This window comes from Bubalus bubalis, chromosome 6 (assembly GCF_019923935.1).
Source record: "Bubalus bubalis isolate 160015118507 breed Murrah chromosome 6, NDDB_SH_1, whole genome shotgun sequence".
NCBI classification, from domain to species: Eukaryota; Metazoa; Chordata; class Mammalia; order Artiodactyla; family Bovidae; genus Bubalus; species Bubalus bubalis.
Window position 1 is genome coordinate 94,411,663 of NC_059162.1, and position 16,924 is coordinate 94,428,586.

General features: G+C 42.8%; 1 protein-coding gene across 1 annotated transcript; it reads left to right on the forward strand.

Moving 5' to 3' along the window:
* The first annotated feature begins 1,351 nt into the window (after positions 1-1,351).
* On the forward strand, positions 1,352-16,594 carry LOC102399346 (calreticulin-like). Its single transcript, XM_044945452.1, has 9 exons — positions 1,352-1,400; positions 1,477-1,680; positions 3,771-3,884; positions 5,596-5,690; positions 6,920-7,129; positions 9,291-9,404; positions 10,296-10,439; positions 15,437-15,529; positions 16,583-16,594. The coding sequence occupies exons 1-9, from the start codon at positions 1,352-1,354 to the stop codon at positions 16,592-16,594; spliced, it is 1,035 nt and encodes a 344-aa protein (XP_044801387.1).
* Positions 16,595-16,924: the final 330 nt, after the last annotated feature.

Below are 16,924 nucleotides of genomic sequence, written 5' to 3' on the forward strand. Positions count from 1 at the left end.
CTTCCATGGTGGCTCAGACGGTAAAGCATCTGCCTGCAATGCGGGAGACCCGGGTTTGATTCCTGGGTCGGGAAGATCCCCTGGAGAAGGAAATGGCAATCCACTCCAGCACTCTTGCCTGGAAAATCCCATGGACGGAGGAACCTGATAGGCTACAGTCCATGGGGTTGCAAAGAGTCGGACACGACTGAGCGATTTCACTTCACTTCACTTCACTTCTTACTTCTCTTACCCATTTGACTTTCAAGAGAACTCTCTGGAGTATGATTAATTATTCACATTTTGCTGATGAGGAAGCTGAAGCTCAGAGAGTTAAAGAGACAGAGTTATATCCAGAAAGCTGGGCAGCAGCTTGGAATAATGAAAAGACCTCTAGCTTGGAGGTCTGGACACTGGCTTATGTGTATGTTACTTGTGACTATATGATCTTAGATTAGTAACTTTCCCTCTCTGGGGCTTGGCTTTCTCATCTATAAAGCAATGTAGTTAGACTGCTGCTAAGTCACTTCAGTTGTGTCCGACCCTGTGTGACCCCATAGACGGCAGCCAACCAGGCTCCGCCATCCCTGGGATTCTCCAGGCAAGAACACTGGAGTGGGTTGCCATTTCCTTCTCCAATGCAGGAAAGTGAAAAGTGAGAGTGAAGTCTCTCAGTCGTATCCGACTCTTAGCAACCCCACGGACTGTAGCCCACCAGGCTCCTTCGTTCCTGGGATTTTCCAGGCAAGAATACTGGAGTGGGTTGCCATTGGCTCTAATACCCCTTACAGCTCCAATATTGTCTGGAAGGGGAGATAAAGTCTTGGGTTAGGGGCTCTGAAATTAAGTACACTGATTGTATGATTTTGGATAAATAAAATAGCTTCAGTGATTTCATAATAAGGTAGAGATATTAGTAAGGCCCACCTCATAGAGTTTTTATGAGGATTATGAGTGGTAACACACATGAATGAAACATACTGCATAGTAATGAGGAAGTGTTCAATAGGTGTTAGCAATGATTACTATTTACTCTAAGAGGCCACGCTGGGCCTCTATTTACCACAGCAGTTTTGCACGGCAGAGCCTGATTCTGGCCACCCATGGGGTCTCTGTAGAAACCCCATGTTTTGTAAAACTTCAGAACAGTATTTAAGTATCTCTTGTAAATCAGAGGCAGTATGGTATGAGAAAGAAAGAATCAGTTAAACATGGCTTAAAAATCCCAGTTTAGTTCCTTACTTGCTATCTGGTCCTAGGCAGCTCACTTCACCTTCCCATGACTCAGATTCCTAATTTGTAAAAGTGAAGATAGTACCTGTTTTGCAGAATTGCTCTGAGGCTTGAATAAAATAATGTGTGTAAAGCATCCATGACGGTACCTGGCATGCAGCAGGTGTGTAAGAAAGTACCAGAAATTGGTAAGACCAAGTGTGTGGTTTCTGTGGCTGCTCTTAGGGTATTGAAGTCTAAAGATTGTGTGCTCTCTGCTCTTAGGTCTCCAGAGCAGTGAAGATGCCAAGTTTTATGCCCTCTCAACCAGATTTAAGCCATTCAGCAATGAGAACGAGACCTTGGTGGTTCAATTTTCCATAAAACATAAGCAAGGCGTTGATTGTGGTGGTGGGTATGTGAAACTTTTTCCTGACACCATGAACCAGGAGGATATGCATTCAGAATTGGAGTATTACATCATGTTTGGTAAGCGCTCTGATAGCAGTCACTGTCAGCTACGTGGGGTCCTCTTTTCTTTTTTTTTTTTTTTCAGCTGTGCCTGGTCTTACTTGTGGCACAATCTTTGTTTCGAGATGCAGGTTCTTTTAGTTGCTGCGTGCATGGCATTCAGTTCAGTTCAGTTGCTCAGTCTTGTCCAACTCTTTTTGACCCCATGGGCTGCAGCACGTCAGGCTTCCCTGTCACACATCACCAACTCCCGGGGTTCACTCAAACTCATGTCCATCCAGTCGGTGATGCCATCCAACCATCTCATCCTCTGTCATCCCCTTCTCCTCCTGCCTTCAATCTTGCCCAGCATCAGGGTCTTTTCCAAGAAGTCAGTTCTTCACACCAGGTGGTCAAAGTATTGGAGCTTCAGCTTCAGTATCAGTCCTTCCAATGAATATTCAGGACTGATTTCCTTTAGAATGGACTGGTTGGATCTCCTTGCAGTCCAAGGGACTTTCAAGAGTCTTCTCCAACACCACGGTTCAAAAGCATCAATTCTTCGGTGCACAGCTTTCTTTATAGTCCAACTCTCACATCCATACATGACTACTGGAAAAACCATAGCTTTGACTAGAGAGACCTTTGTTGGCAAAGTAATGTCTCTGCTTTTTAATACACTGTCTGGGTTGGTCATAGCCTTTCTTCCAAGGAGCAAGCGTCTTTAATTTCATGGCTGCAGTCACCATCTGCAGTGATTTTTGGAGCCCAGGAAAATAAAGTCTGTCACTGTTTCCGTTGTTTCCCCATCTATTTGCCACGAAGTGATGGGACCGGATGCCATGATCTTAGTTTTTTGAATGTTGAGTTTTAAGCCAACTTTTTCACTCTCCTCTTTCACTTTCATTAAAGGACTCTTCAGTTCCTCTTTGCTTTCTGCCATAAGGGTGGTGTCATCTGCATATCTGAGGTTATTGATATTTCTCCTGGCAATCTTGATTCCAGCTCGTGCATCATCCATCTTTTTTTTCTTTTTCAGTTGTGGCATGCACAATCTTTAGTTGCAGCATGGTCCCCTGATCAGGCATCAAACCCTGGTCCCCCTGCATTGGGAGCCCAGAGTCGTAGACACTGGACCACCCAGGAAGTCCTGGTCCTATGAGATCTTAATGACAGCCACTGTAGTTCTAGAAAAGGCTCAGATGGACCTGGAACAGGAAATTTCTTTTTTTAAATCTATTATATTGAAGTATAGTTAATCTACAGTGTTGTCTTAATTTCTGTTTATAGCAAAATGAATCAGATATATATACATATATATATGTATAAAATATCCAGTTATACACACACACATTCTTTTTCACATTCTTTGAAGCAGGAAGTTTCTAACGTGATAGCTCCACCTCTCTCTGCGGTAAGACTCTTCAAAGACCTGAGAAAAGCAACTCTAAACCTAAATGGTAATATAAATAGATCAAAAAGGTGGAGAGTCACATGGTATTAATAAGTGTACAGTACAAAGAGACATTCTCCATGTCTAAGAATAGGAGAAAGGGACAAGAAACTATGTAGACACCCTCAAAGGTACATATGTAACACAATAAGGCTTTGTGGTCTGAAGGAGATTCCTGCCCCCCAGGCAGAGAAAGACACAGAAGGTCAGGGAAATTGCCTTTATCCAACATCTGTGGTGCATCCAGTAAGCAACCTCAGTATACTGGGCCTCTTTGGGGCAGTCCAGCTCTTACTTAGCTCCTACCTTAGACCAGTTTCAATGTTGTTGATATTTAAAAATAAAGAAATGAGAGCAACTAATCCCACTTCTAAATCACTGATGAAGAATGTGGATTTTACTGAATGTTTTTGCACAAATTCAGAGGAAAAGGTTAAACTACACATCATACATCACCATTTCCTTAAAATTCTCTCTAGTTATTTTTTTCTATTCCCAACGAACTCCATCTCTCTCTCTGGCCCTTCCCCAAATCCTCCTCTTCAGCTGCTTCCTCTCTGCATCACTTCCTCCTCAACTCTCCTTTTTTCTTTAGTATATGTGCTACCGAAGCAAGCACTACTCTCCTTCTTTCTTATATTTCAATGTCTTTCTTATTTTTTAATCCTTTTCTTAGGTACACCAGTACAGCATTCTGGAGCTCTAAAGTGTGTGTCTTCCACCTCTACTTTTTTCAGAATCCCCCCTTTTAACAAGGAACTTATATTTGAAGATGTACGTGGTGGTTGTAGTAGGGAAGTTGGAAATAGGTTTCTTTTAAGGTGATTTTTTTTCAAATTAATATTATTTATTTGATGCTCAAAAAACCCAACAAGTTTTTTTGGGCTATCATCATCTCCATTTTATAAATGGGAAAATAAAGGCAAGAAATTTGCCCAAGGTAAATAAGTGGAAAGTCAGATTTTGAGCCCAATTTGTCTGGCTGTAAAGTCTGGGCTTTTTCCTACTCTACCCTTTTGTATTCTCTTTGGTGGGGACACAGGCATATGAGTCATGTTTTAAAAGACAGAATGAAAGACACACTTTGAAAAAGCTGTTGATGAGGTGCCATGAAATTGCAAAAGATGGCATGACTCTGTCCAACGGGGGGCTTTTGGGAGAAGATATTAATTACTCTTTGAAGAATGGGTTAGATTTTAATAAGCAGAAAAGAAAATAGAGGACATGTAATTCAGCCATAGGAAACTGTGTATACAAAAGCTCGGGGGCATGAAATTCAAATGTAAGCAGAAAAACGATAAGACCAATGCTTTTGAACTGCAGTGTTGGAGAAGACTCTTGAGAGTCCCTTGGACTCCAAGGAGATCAGACCAGTCAATCTTAAAGGAAACCAATCCTGAATATTCATTAGAAGGACTGATCCTGAAGCTGAAGCTCCAATACTTTGGCCACCTGATGCAAAGAACCAACTCATTAGAAAAGACCCTGACGCTGGGCAAGATTGAAGGCAGGAGGAGAAGGGGACAACAGAGGACAAGATGGTTGGATGGCATCACCAACTCGATGGACATGAGTTTGAGCAAGCTCCAGGAAATGGTGAAGGACAGAGAAGCCTGGCATGCTGCAATCCATGGTGTTGCAAAGAGTCGAACATAACTGAGCGACTGAACAACAACAACAATGTGGCTAGAGCACCCTCTGTGTGTGTGTGTGTGGGTGGGTGTGTGTGTGTCTGTTGTGTATGCAGACACATGCTTAGGATAGTCAGAGAGCAATATCATGAGAAATTAGGTTGAAAAACTAGATTAAAACCTATTCTTGGACCTTTGTCCAAGTTTTATGGGCTCAGAACCACCAACCAACAGTTTCCTCTAAAGTTTTCACAAAGCAGGAAGAGCCCCAGGCTCTGTTTCTAGTTAAGCTTGGGTTTAAATCTTGGCAATGCTACTTTTTTGCTGTTTGACCTTGTGCAAGTTGCATAACTTTTATGGGCCACAATTTCCCCAACTAAAAGTTGCAATAGTAATACCTACTTGTGAGAATTAAATGACATGCTATGACGTGCCTGGCACAGGAGGGGCTTCCAGTTGGGTTTGGTCAGTGGGAGCCCTGGCAGAAGATCACAGGGAGGGAAGAGAGTTGTGTTCCTTGATTGAAAGTCACAGCTTCTCTCCAGGCTGCCCTCTCTACTGAACTCTTTTTTTTTTCCCTGGGCTCTGAGAACCACCTCTTCTCCTCCCCACTTCAAGCCTAGGGATGGGAATAGCCCTACTGTTGCTAGCCTGGAATATAGCATTATTCCTTATATTTTCTCCATGTCTTGCTCCCACCATTTAAAATAGTCCCTTTATTAAGTTCTTCTGAAATAATCCTAAATTTGTGTGTGCTATCTATTTCCTGCTGGGACCCTGATGATTACACAGACCATGTCTGTTTTGGCCACAGAACAGGCAAACTGCCTAAAAGTGATGTAAAATCATGTATTGGGATTTAATTTCCAGGCCCTGACATCTGTGGCTTTGGCAACAACAAAGTACAAGTCATCTTTCATTATCAAGGGAAATATCATGAAAACAACAAGACCATCAAGTGTAGGGTGAGTGTGTGGGCTGGTCATTAGTCTTGGGAGAAGGGCAAGTATTTGAATATGTTATCTGATTTAATGTTTATAACACCCCTCTGAATTAAGTATTATCATCTCCATTTTGCATATTAGAAAATAGAAAGTGGTATAAATTATAGGAGTTCAAACAGAAGAAATTGATCTGAAAGACAGGAAGTCATATAAAGTTGTATCTTGGAACAAGGGTCAGCAAGTTCCCATTCCCCACTGCTAGATACTGGAAGAGATGGGGGATGTGGGGAATGCTGAACTTAGAAATAGGTGGTGAGTTTACCTTAGGAACATCTTGGCTAGAGAGATCTAGGTTGGCTGGTGGGTAAGAGCTGGATTTCATCAGCAATTCAACAGGAAGTCACTGAATGTCAACTCTGTATTGGGCCTTGGACTGGGGATAGAGTGAGTCAGGCGTGACCTCTGTTCTCACAGAACTCAGAAGGTAGGAGTCAAACAAAGGAGAATGACTATTTAGTGTAATAGGGATCTATGAGAGCATGGAGGAGACCCCACCCCCACCTGACCTGGTGTCTTAGGAAATGCTTCTTAGAAAAGGTTTCCCCTGTGCTGAACTTTGAATGATGAGCACAAATTGGCCTTGTAAAGGAAGGTGACAATTTTTGGAAGGATTGAGCTACTAGAAGAGGTAATCATATGAGAAAAGTTAAGGAGGCTTGAGAAAGAGTAGCACTGAAGAAGTTCAGCCCAACCAGAGCACAGGGGAGAGGCAGAGACCGAGTCCAGGGCAGCCCCTAGAACCTGGGTCATTGGAAAACTTGTTTTCAGGGCAAAGTCCTTCCCTACCAGGACGGTACAGGAGCTGTACATACAGGGACTCCCTGGGATCCTGCTCAGGGTAGGCCTTGTTCTGAAACATGCAGATATAGCAGATGAGTCAGACCCGATCCTTGCTATTGAGAAGCTTAGAGTCTAGTAGGACAGACAGAAAACCAGAAAAGAAAAAAGGATGACCAGAGTTATGATGAAGGGAAGGATGGGAACTAAGGGAGACCAGAGGAGTGTGTACTTAGGAGAATGAGACCCAAAAACTCTTTTGGGTTAACCAGAGAAATAGGATGAGGAATATGATAAAGTGTGTTTGTGACTATGTGGGAGGTGGCATTCAGGAACTGAGGGTCTGTTTTAGATGGTGCATTTAATGCTTGAGGTCCAACAGGGGACTGAAATATTCCTCTTTCCCTTTCTAGATCAATAAAGACACTCACCTATACACTCTCATTATTCGCCCCAGTGCTACTTATGAGGTCAAAATTGACAATAAGCAAGTAGAAGCTGGGGATTTGGAGGACGACTGGACCTTCTTGCCTCCCAGGAAGATAAAAGACCCCTATGCCCAGAAACCAAGAAAATGGGATGAACAGCTGCAAATAGAAGATCATGAAGATAAGAAACCTGAGGTCAGAAGGTGTTTCCTAGGAAGCAACAGGGGATCTTAGCTGTGGGGATGGGCAAAGGAGGCTGGAAACAATGGAGCACAAACCGGAGACAACAGTCCCTCAAGGAGGTATCCAGCTAAATACTGGTGTCCAAAGAAGCATGGAGGGAAGAGGAAAGCACCTCACATTTGTTCAGGATCTATTGATCCTGCTAGCAGCCTCAATGAGGATACGGAAACTGACACTTAAAAATGAAGTGACTTGCCCAAGCTCACGTACATTAGAACCAACATTTGAATCTGGATATCTTTCACACCAAAGTTACTGAAATGGGAAATGTGTGGAGTATACGGACTGATTCATTATTAGTCACTGGAAAGCCAAAGTGGATACAGCTATGAATAGAACAATTCAGGGACTGTGAATCCTCTTGGGTTTCAGAATCTAGTGAGGGATGCAGGCAGGTACACAGATGCAGGTCACACTGTGTAATTAATGGTGAGAGTCAGGGAAGCCAAATCCTGTGGGAGCCATGAGTAGGTTCCTAATTCAGGTTGAGTTGGGGTGTAGGTGATGTTGGGACTCGGGTCAGACAGATATGGGTTTGTATCGGAGTACCACCATTTACTAACTATAACATCCCACCTATAAACAGACCTTGGGCAAGGAACTTAGCTGCTGTGAAATTTCACAAATAGGGTTTTTATAATACCTATATGTGAAAGTTGTTGTAAAGATTAAATGAGCTAATATACATAATTTAGTGCCTGGTACATAATAAGTTCTTAATACATGGCAATTATATATTAATCGTGTACTGAATTTCAAAGAGCAAATTCACTAGAGCAAGGGAAATTGAGTTGAAGGGAAGATATTCCAGACCCACAGCAGGTATGAAGACACATCAGTTAAGCAGAAAGTGACATGGTTATGCGAAGAACTGAAAGCTGCAGTTTAGTATTTTGGGAACATAAAGTTCAAGGTGGTGAGTGAGTGGGAGATGAGTTGGAATGGTCTGTTGGAGCCAGGTCATAGAGGGCCTCACCTGCTGGGCTGCTGCTCCTTAGGGCAGAGCAGATTCAGCTTCATGCGGACGAGATGCTCAGGGTTAAGTGAGGAGCAGCATGGCACCCAGCAACTGGAATTCATTCCCTAAGGAGAGGCCTAGAGAAGTGGGCAAGCCCCAGCCATGTGTAAGGAGACTCAATGGGCTCCAAATCCAGGAGGAAGGAGGTATGGTCAGGTAATTAAGGCAGATGATCAAGCAGTGTCTAGACCTTCAGTACCCTGGGAAAATTAGGGGCTGGGTTAGTTCCAGACCCAGCAGGCAGGCTCAAAGCAGCAAGACTAACCATAGACCCTTCCTCCTGGTGTGGACCACACACCTGATGTAGTCAGGGATGGATCTAGGCCTGGGGCAGACGGGAGAGACACAGGCCTCTATGCTCCCTGTTTGAGTGGACCTAGAGAAGGTAGAAACTACTTAGATAGGCTGGACATATCAAGTCTATAGACCCCAGGATGAGATGCTGACTGTTAATATTTCAGAACCGCAAAGCAGCTGAGAGAGCCCAGGAACCAGGGAACTTTATGCTGGTGAAAGACTGTGAGCCTAGTGCACTTGGTATCAAAGCATTTATTTAAGTCTGAGAAATGGTCAGTACCAAGGTGAACTGCCAGGTAGATAGAGCAGAACTTTAGAGGCTCCAGAGCAGAAGAAATATGAAAGTTAAGACAAGCTGTAACTTGGAGTTGTCTTAGGAAATAGAAGGGACCTGGGGTACAAAGGAGGACTGATACAGATCTGAGAGCATGACCTTCCAAGTGCCAGGTCACTAAAACAGGTCTTTAGGAAGAGGGACCCAGGCTAGAAGATTTGTTCTAATGATGGGGCATATGACTGTGGAAGAGAGAGGGCCAGGATAAGGAAAACTCCCAGCTTCTTTGAGCTTAAAGTTGTCAGGGTCAGAAGGATGGAGAATCTGAGGAGAGGCTGGATTGCTTAAAGGCTTTTTCTCTGCCGCATGTATTGGATTTGTTTGCAGAGTCCTGAGCTGGGCTTTCATAGGGATGAGGACAGGAGAGCAGCAGGTGCAAGGCACCAGGTCCACTTGACGTACTCATGACCCCAGTTTCATTCTGGCCCACCCATCTGTCTTCATGGAGGAACGTTTTATTTTAGGACTGGGAAGACTTTGAATACATCCCTGACCCAGACGCCGAGAAGCCAGACGACTGGAATGAGGCAATGGATGGGGAGTGGGAAGGGCCCCTGATACCAAACGTGAAGTATAAGGTGAGTGGCGGTGCGGGGGGAAGGGAGGGGGTCTCTCCTTCCAATCAGTGTGAGAAATAAGACAAAAGAGATGGTGTAAACTTTAATTTACAGAACAGAAACACTAAGATGCTGTGGTCATCTTCCTGCTTCCCCATTGCCCCCTGCCCTGTTTCCCTCCATGAGTTTGTAGCTTCATCTGGGCCCTGTACTCACGGCTGTGTCTGGCTGGGAGCAGGCGGGCTGGTCAAGGTCGATGCTGGGAAGCAGAGGTCCAGGGAGCCCTAAGCAAGGAGTTTGTCCCAAGTGGTGGATAACAGCCAAAGGAACATGATCAAAACAGGAAATGGGTCTGGGGTCAGGGACCAGAAGTCTCAGAAGTGGTCCAGAAAGGGGAAGAGTAGGACATGAATAGCCAAACATGCTGGGGTATGGGGGCTTCTTTTTAAGGGCCAAGTCCGGAACTAAAGGAATCAACTATCAAATGGTCCAGAGATAGGACTGACTGAAGTAAGTATTGTTTTATTTGGCCCCAGTTTCCTGTGCTGCACACCACGAAGAGAATGGCCCCAAGTCCAGAGTCCTTAGATGGTGTTCCCTGTGAAGCTACGTTTCTTTTTTCTTTTTTTTTTTGAAGCTACGTTTCTTAACCCCATGATCAAACTTGCACAGAGAGCTGGGACCAGGCTCATAATGGGTCTCTGCCACCTTGTTCAGATCCCTCTGGGGAGAAAGGGGAACCGGGAAAGTCTTGTGAGTTAGCTCAAAGAAAAGGAAAGAAGCTCCAGGAAGCCTGCTCTGAATCCTTATGCCTAATCCACAATTGTCTTTATAAACTGATTAGTCTTTCTAATTGCATGAGAAGAATGGAAAAATACTAATGCCACGTTCACTCTTTGGTTCTTTGCTTAGGGTAAGTGGAAACCTCGGATCATTGACAGTTCCAAGTACCAGGGGGAGTGGAATCATCTAGAAATAGACAATCCTGAATATAAGCCTGACCCCAACATTTGCCACTATTACAACATCAGTGTCCTTGGCCTGGACCTTTGGCAGGTAAAGCTCTCTGGGCTCAGAGCCATTGAACAACAGTCCCTCTGAAGTTTGCACAAAGTGAAGAGAGCTCCAGTCTGGAAATTACAAGAACTGAATGAGTCTTATTCTTTCTAAATTTCAAACTGTTCATCTTTAAAATGGGGCTAGTTATATTTATCCTGATAATTATAACGGCTAAAATTTACCCAGTCTCTACCCTATACCAAGCTCTATTTCAGGGACTCTGCAAATGCCATTTAATTCTCACTATGAAATCCCCTGTACCTAAATGTGGAAACTGACATTCAGAAAAGTTAGCTAATTTGCCCGAAGACACATCTGGTAAGCAGAGAAGCTGGGATTTGAGTACAGGCCTTTCTGAGGCTAGATTCAGTGTTCTAATAATTTGCATTGCTAGTCTGGTCCTATATGAATCTTGGGGGGTAGTTCTGGAGATAAAAGGGAATCAGAGATGTGGTAAAACTCTGAAATGCTAAAATCCCCAGAGAGATGTTGGGGCTGATTGTCCCAGCCATGATGACAAATCTTGACCTCACCTCCCTCTTCCTGCCTCTGACTGGAAGGGAAAGAGGGGGGCTCAGAAACTCAGGCTGTCGGATTGTTTTCTTCCAACGAGACCTGTTATGATTCTTCCCCAGCTCGGGAGAAAGACAGTACCTCAAGTGCATGCCCCAGAGGGAAAACTTTAGCCCAGGAGACCTCTTGGAAACTACAATCTATGTAGTATTGGAATTCCCTTGGAGAGGAAGGGAAAGTAAATATTACTATCAGCTTATTATTACCCCATGTTATATTTGAGAGAATTAAGAATCAGAAATGTCACGTGATGTGCCCAAGAGCACACAGGTAGTGCATGGGAGAGACAGGATTCAAAGACCTGTCAGCCTAAGTCCTTTACTGACTACATCCAGTGTACAATGGAGCCTCTAGAAAGTGAAGCCACTGGTTCTTGGGTGTATTCTGGAATGTTTCAGGGCCAGGGAAATCTCTGTCTCTGACCAGTGATTTCTACAGTTCAGGGCTGCTAAAGGTCTCTTGAACAGACACCCACTATTTGAAGTTTTCTTGGATTATTTATTTCAACTTTATTGGTTTCCTGATTCAGTGACGTCAGCATACAAGTGCAAGGAGATGAGATAGGTAAATTACCAGGTACACAGTAGGGGTTCAGGAGAGACGGAAAGAAGAAAGAGCAGAGGGACATATGTTCTTCTTTCTTTGCTTTCTTATCTAAAGAATACGGATACACTCTCTACAATTTCCCATTACCTCTTTTTTTTCAGTTGTCCCCTTTTAATAATAGGAACTTTCTACATCTTATAAAAATATGTGGTCCTGTTAACATGCCTAATCTGATTATTTCCTTAAAATGCGTTGGGTTTTTTTCCCATAAAAAACATTAAGGCACACACTAAACAGTATCTATGTTCATCTACAAAATTTTAAAATTATTTTGTGCTAATTGCTCTGAGTTCTATCTTCCTCCCCCAATAGGCAAAACTTTCTGTTTGAGAATTTAAACCGTGCTGAAGGAGTGTTTCTCAAACTGTCATATGCATATGAATCATTCAGATCTTAATAAAATGCAGATTCTGATCCAGCAGGTCTGGGATGAATCTTGAGAGACAACATTTCTGAAACTCCAGCAAGATCTCTTTATCTATTTTTCCTCTTGTAACACAGTTCTGCACAATGCTGACATCACCCTTGCAGGCATCCTGTTAACTTCTAGCTGGGTCTGGCACTCCGAAGTCCTACTCCACCCTACTCACTTAGCCAACCCAGCACATCCAGCTCACCACAGGGTCCCTGCATCTCACTGGAAAGCCTAGCGACTCTCAGCGTGGAAATGGGCGGCATTCGCTCACTGGCTGTACTCCAGCCTGGGTTTCCAAATGCTCTGTGAACCCATCACCCTCTGCATCAGGTCCTAGCCTAGTAAATTTCTTAACCTTTCTACTTAGTTCCCGACCCAGCCTGCTGTCTTCCATACAAAATTCCTTTTCTTTCCTTCTTTTTTTTCCTCTTAGGCAGAAGATACTGCCATCTTTCACTGGGACAGAGGCTCGAGGAGATGGCAGTGAACAAAGAAAACACTTTCTCTTAGTTTTGGGACTCCTTATGATCTTTGAAGGGGTACAGCCTAGCAGTCATAATGCAGAGCACGTTGACATTCCTTAGGTCATATGGTCTGTGTCACAGCCCTATGGGGCTGGAAGGTAGGGTTTATCATCTTCATTTTATTGACCAAGAAGTGGAGGCCTTAGAGAGGTGACATGACTTGTCAAGATCTCATAGCTAGTAAGTGGCTAAATCTACACTCTTTCCATTTTATGATTCAAGCGGGACATCAAGGAAACTAGGTAACTTTCAGTGAATTAATTTTTTAGGCGTTATAGTCTCACGAAAGTCTTTCTCACAAGTTCTCTCCTGAGAAGTATGTGAAGGAAACAGGGAAGTTATATTTTCTTTCATTGTCCAGAGAAAAACATGGAGACACAGAGAGGATAGAGTAGACTGAGGTCCCTCCAGTAGTGAGGTTTAGCCAGCAGGACTGGCCCTCATGTCCTGATTCTCAGCTGGAGGCAGAGTTCAGTGTAAGGGGGCTGGAGGAAAAAGAGTACCAATGAGAACAGGGGAGATTGGAAACATTTCTTGTGGAGTAGGAAAAATGAAAGAACCAAAAAATGAGCAGTTCTCTAACCAACTCAAACAACTCCAATAACTCAAAAAAGAAAAACAAAACATCCAACTCAAAAAAGAAAAAAACAATCCCAAAGAAAAAAATCGTAAAGTTGCATAAAAAATTATTAAAACAGATTTTTCGAATTGCTCAGAGGAAATTAACAATCTCTATCCAAAGTGGCTATTTTGTCATTTATTTTTCTGCTGAAGGCAGGTTTGGTGAGATGATGTAAGCCAAATAAACTTCTTTCTTATTTAAAAAAGCAAAACAAAACTTTTTCAAACCTTCAGAGGGAGGCTATGGGGATAACACATGCTGCAAACTTTCTCCTGGTCACACAACTGCTCTCACACAATTAATTTGCTGATTTAATTAACATAGTGCTGAAGTTTAAAAATCCAGAATGACCCTCCTGTGTTTCTTTTGAAACATATGCAGATACTTAAAAATTATGATAATAACTTACAATTTATCAAATGACTAATATAAGCACTGTTTTATGACTTATAAACACTGTATTATTTCTAATGCTCATGACAACACTGCAAGGGAGTTATTTTTAATACTTCATTTGTGAGGGAATAAATAGATGGGGAAACAATGGAAACAGTGACAGACTTTATTTTCTTGGGCTCTAAAATCACTGCAGACGGTGACTGCAGCCATGAAATTAAAAGACGCTTGCTCCTTGGAAGAAAAGCTATGACAAAGCTAGACAGCATATTAAAAAGCAGGGACATACTTTGTTGACAAAGGTCTGTCTAGTCAAAGCTATGGTTTTTCCAGTAGTCACATACGAATATGAGAGTTGGACCATAAAGAAAGTTGAGCACCAAAGAATCGATGCTTTTGAAGTGTGGTGTTGGAGAAGACTCTTGAGAGTCCCTTGGACTGCAAGGAGATCCAACCAGTCCATTCTAAAGGAAATCAGTCCTGAATACTCATTGGAAGGACTGATGCTGAAGCTGAAGCTCCAATACTTTGGCCACCTGATGTGAAGAACTGACTCCTTGGAAAAGACCCTGATGCTGGGCAAGATTGAAGGCAAGAGGAGAAGGAGATGACAGAGGATGAGATGGTTGGATGGCATCACTGACTTGATGGACATGAGTTTGAGTAAGCTCCAGGAGTCAGTGATGGACAGGGACTACAGCCTGGCATGCTGCGGTCCATGGGGTTGCAAAGAGTTGGACACAACTAAACAACTGAACTGAACTATGAGGGAATAGGCTCAGAGGAGTTGAGTAACATCCCCAAAGTCACACAGATAGTGTGTGGTTGAGCTGGTCTGACTCCATGACCTCTGCTCTTTCTATTCTATTTTTTTATCATTGATAAATGCTGAAAGTACTTTTTTCAGCTACTCCTTATGACATGTGGGATCTTAGTTCCCTGACTAGGGATCAAACCAGTGCCTTCTGCAATGGAATTTTGGGTTCTTAACCACTGGACCACCAAGGAAGTCCAATGAACACTGAAATTATTATATACCATTGACTAATTCATCTTTTTCTGTAATTGTAAATATTAAGTATATTATTTTAAGAAAATAGAGAAATATGGTAGAAACTGTGCTCACACTTCTTGTCAAACCTTTTCTTTTCCTTGTATTCTTTTAGTTTTTCTGACTATATTGAGGTTGCTGCTGCTAAGTCGCTTCTGTTATGTCCGACTCTGTGCAACCCCATAGACAGCAGCCCACCAGGCTCTGCCATCCCTGGGATTCTCCAGGCAAGAACACTGGAGTGGGTTGCCATTTCCTTCTCCAATGCATGAAAGGGAAAAGTGAAAGTGAAGTCGCTCAGTCATGTCTGACTCTTTGTGACCCCATGGACTGCAGCCCACCAGGCTCCTCCATCCATGGGATTTTCCAGGCAAGAGTACTGGAGTGGGTGGCCATTGCCTTCTCCAGACTATATTGAGGAGAGAACCTTAAAAAGGCATCTGTAAGTGATAGCAGAGGTAGATGCTGTCAATCTGAACTGGGGCGAGAGCCACTGGGCAGCAATTTGGAGCCTGACAGAGTGACGGAAATTTCTTCACAACCCTCTGAAAGAGTTGTCAGAGGCTTGGGGGACATAGCATCTTGGGAAACAGTAACGTAACTTATTTCTAGAGCAGATCAGCTAAGGTGGTACAGCATTCTGGAGCTTTTCTATTCTTAATCACCATTGTATTCTCTCACTCCGCCTCAGTTATTGATTAAAATCACTGGGCTTCTGGCCTGGGAATCTACATTTTGCAAAGCTTCCAGTTGATATTTTTTAAGCTGGTCGACCTAGTTCTAATAATCCCATCGTTTCTTCAACAGGTGAAATCAGGCAGCATCTTTGACAATTTCCTTCTTACAAATGATGAAGAGTTTGCAGAGGAGGTTGGAAATATGACCTGGGGAACAAGAAAAGTAAGATATTCACTCATATGGATTTCCAGATGTCTGACTCCTCAGCTGTGCACTCTTCTCTGCATTTAAAAAATCAGTCTTGTAGTCATTGTCTCATTTGCTGGTTACATGGCCCTGAGAGGCAGGGTAAAGAATTTGTATTCATTGGACACCTAAAACCTTGTACCTAACTCTATGAACATTTCCAAAAGTCTCCCCACTTAGCCCTTAAAACAACCCAGCAAGACATTAGAGTTTGTTTGTTTGTTTTTAATTTTTACGGGAGTAGCATTGCTTTACAATGTTGTGTTGGTTTCTACTGTACAGCAGAATTAATCAACTACGCATAGTCCATAGGGTCACAAAGAGTCGGACAGGACTGAGCAACTGAACCAAACTGATACGTATACATATATCCCCCTTTTCAGATTTCCTTCTAATTTAGGTCACCACAATTCATTAAGTAGAGTTTTCTATACTACTGCAGTGTATTCTTATTAGTTGTGTGTTTCATACATAGTATCAATAGTGTATATGTGTCACAAGGCAGATATTTGTATTCCCACTTTTCAAATGTAGGAATTGAGATTCAGAGAGTATATATAAACTGTGCAAGGTCACACACAACCTTTAACTTGTTGAGTCAGAATGCACACACCTTCTGTGTCACATTCCCTGCTCACAGTATGGTGACCTTGAAGGGAGACACCGAAGCCATTTCTGATGGACGATTTGGAGAAGGAAGCAAGGTTTGTGCTGTCTACCAGCTTCCCTGGTCTCCTAGAACTATTTTATGGGTGGAGTGATACTTGGGACAATGGCTTCTTAATGGAGCCGCCCTTCATCCAGACCTCCTGGTTCTGCAGGAAGGGCCATTGAAGCAGATTTGTGACCAATGCCTGATTACCCTAAAGGAGACTAGGCCTTAGAGCAGTAGCAAAGCACAGGCATCAAAGAGAGATTTTTGAGAGAACTTTAGTAATTAAACTTTTCAAAGAGGCAGTGATAGTCACCATAGAAAAAATAAAAGTTAGACATTTTTACACTTTTTAGTCTTTTTTTTTTTATTTTGAGGTTATCATCTAACATTGTTTTATTGAGGTAATATACATATTGGTTAAGAACATGAGTTTTAGCGCTAGATTGCTTAGGTTCAAATCCAGGCTCTATTACTTGCTAGCTGTAGGATCTTAGGCAAGTTATTTAACCTCTTCAGTCTCCTCATCTACAAATTGTGAATACAATAGCAATTATCTTATAAGTCCCTGGCATATAGTAAAGTGAAATTGCTCAGTTGTGTCTGACCCTTTTCGACCCCATGGACTGTAGCCTACAAGGCTCCTCTGTCCATGGAATTTTTCAGGCAAGAGTACTGGAGTGGGTTGCCATTTCTTTCTCCAGGGGATCTTCCTGACC

Excerpts from the sequence above, each read along its gene's own strand:
- LOC102399346 (XM_044945452.1), top strand. The coding sequence starts at position 1,352 with ATGACGGTACCTGGCATGCAGCAGGTGTGTAAGAAAGTACCAGAAATT. Across the intron at positions 5,691-6,919 it reads ACAAGACCATCAAGTGTAGG|ATCAATAAAGACACTCACCT; the intron begins GTGAGTGTGTGG and ends TTCCCTTTCTAG. Across the intron at positions 7,130-9,290 it reads ATGAAGATAAGAAACCTGAG|GACTGGGAAGACTTTGAATA; the intron begins GTCAGAAGGTGT and ends GTTTTATTTTAG.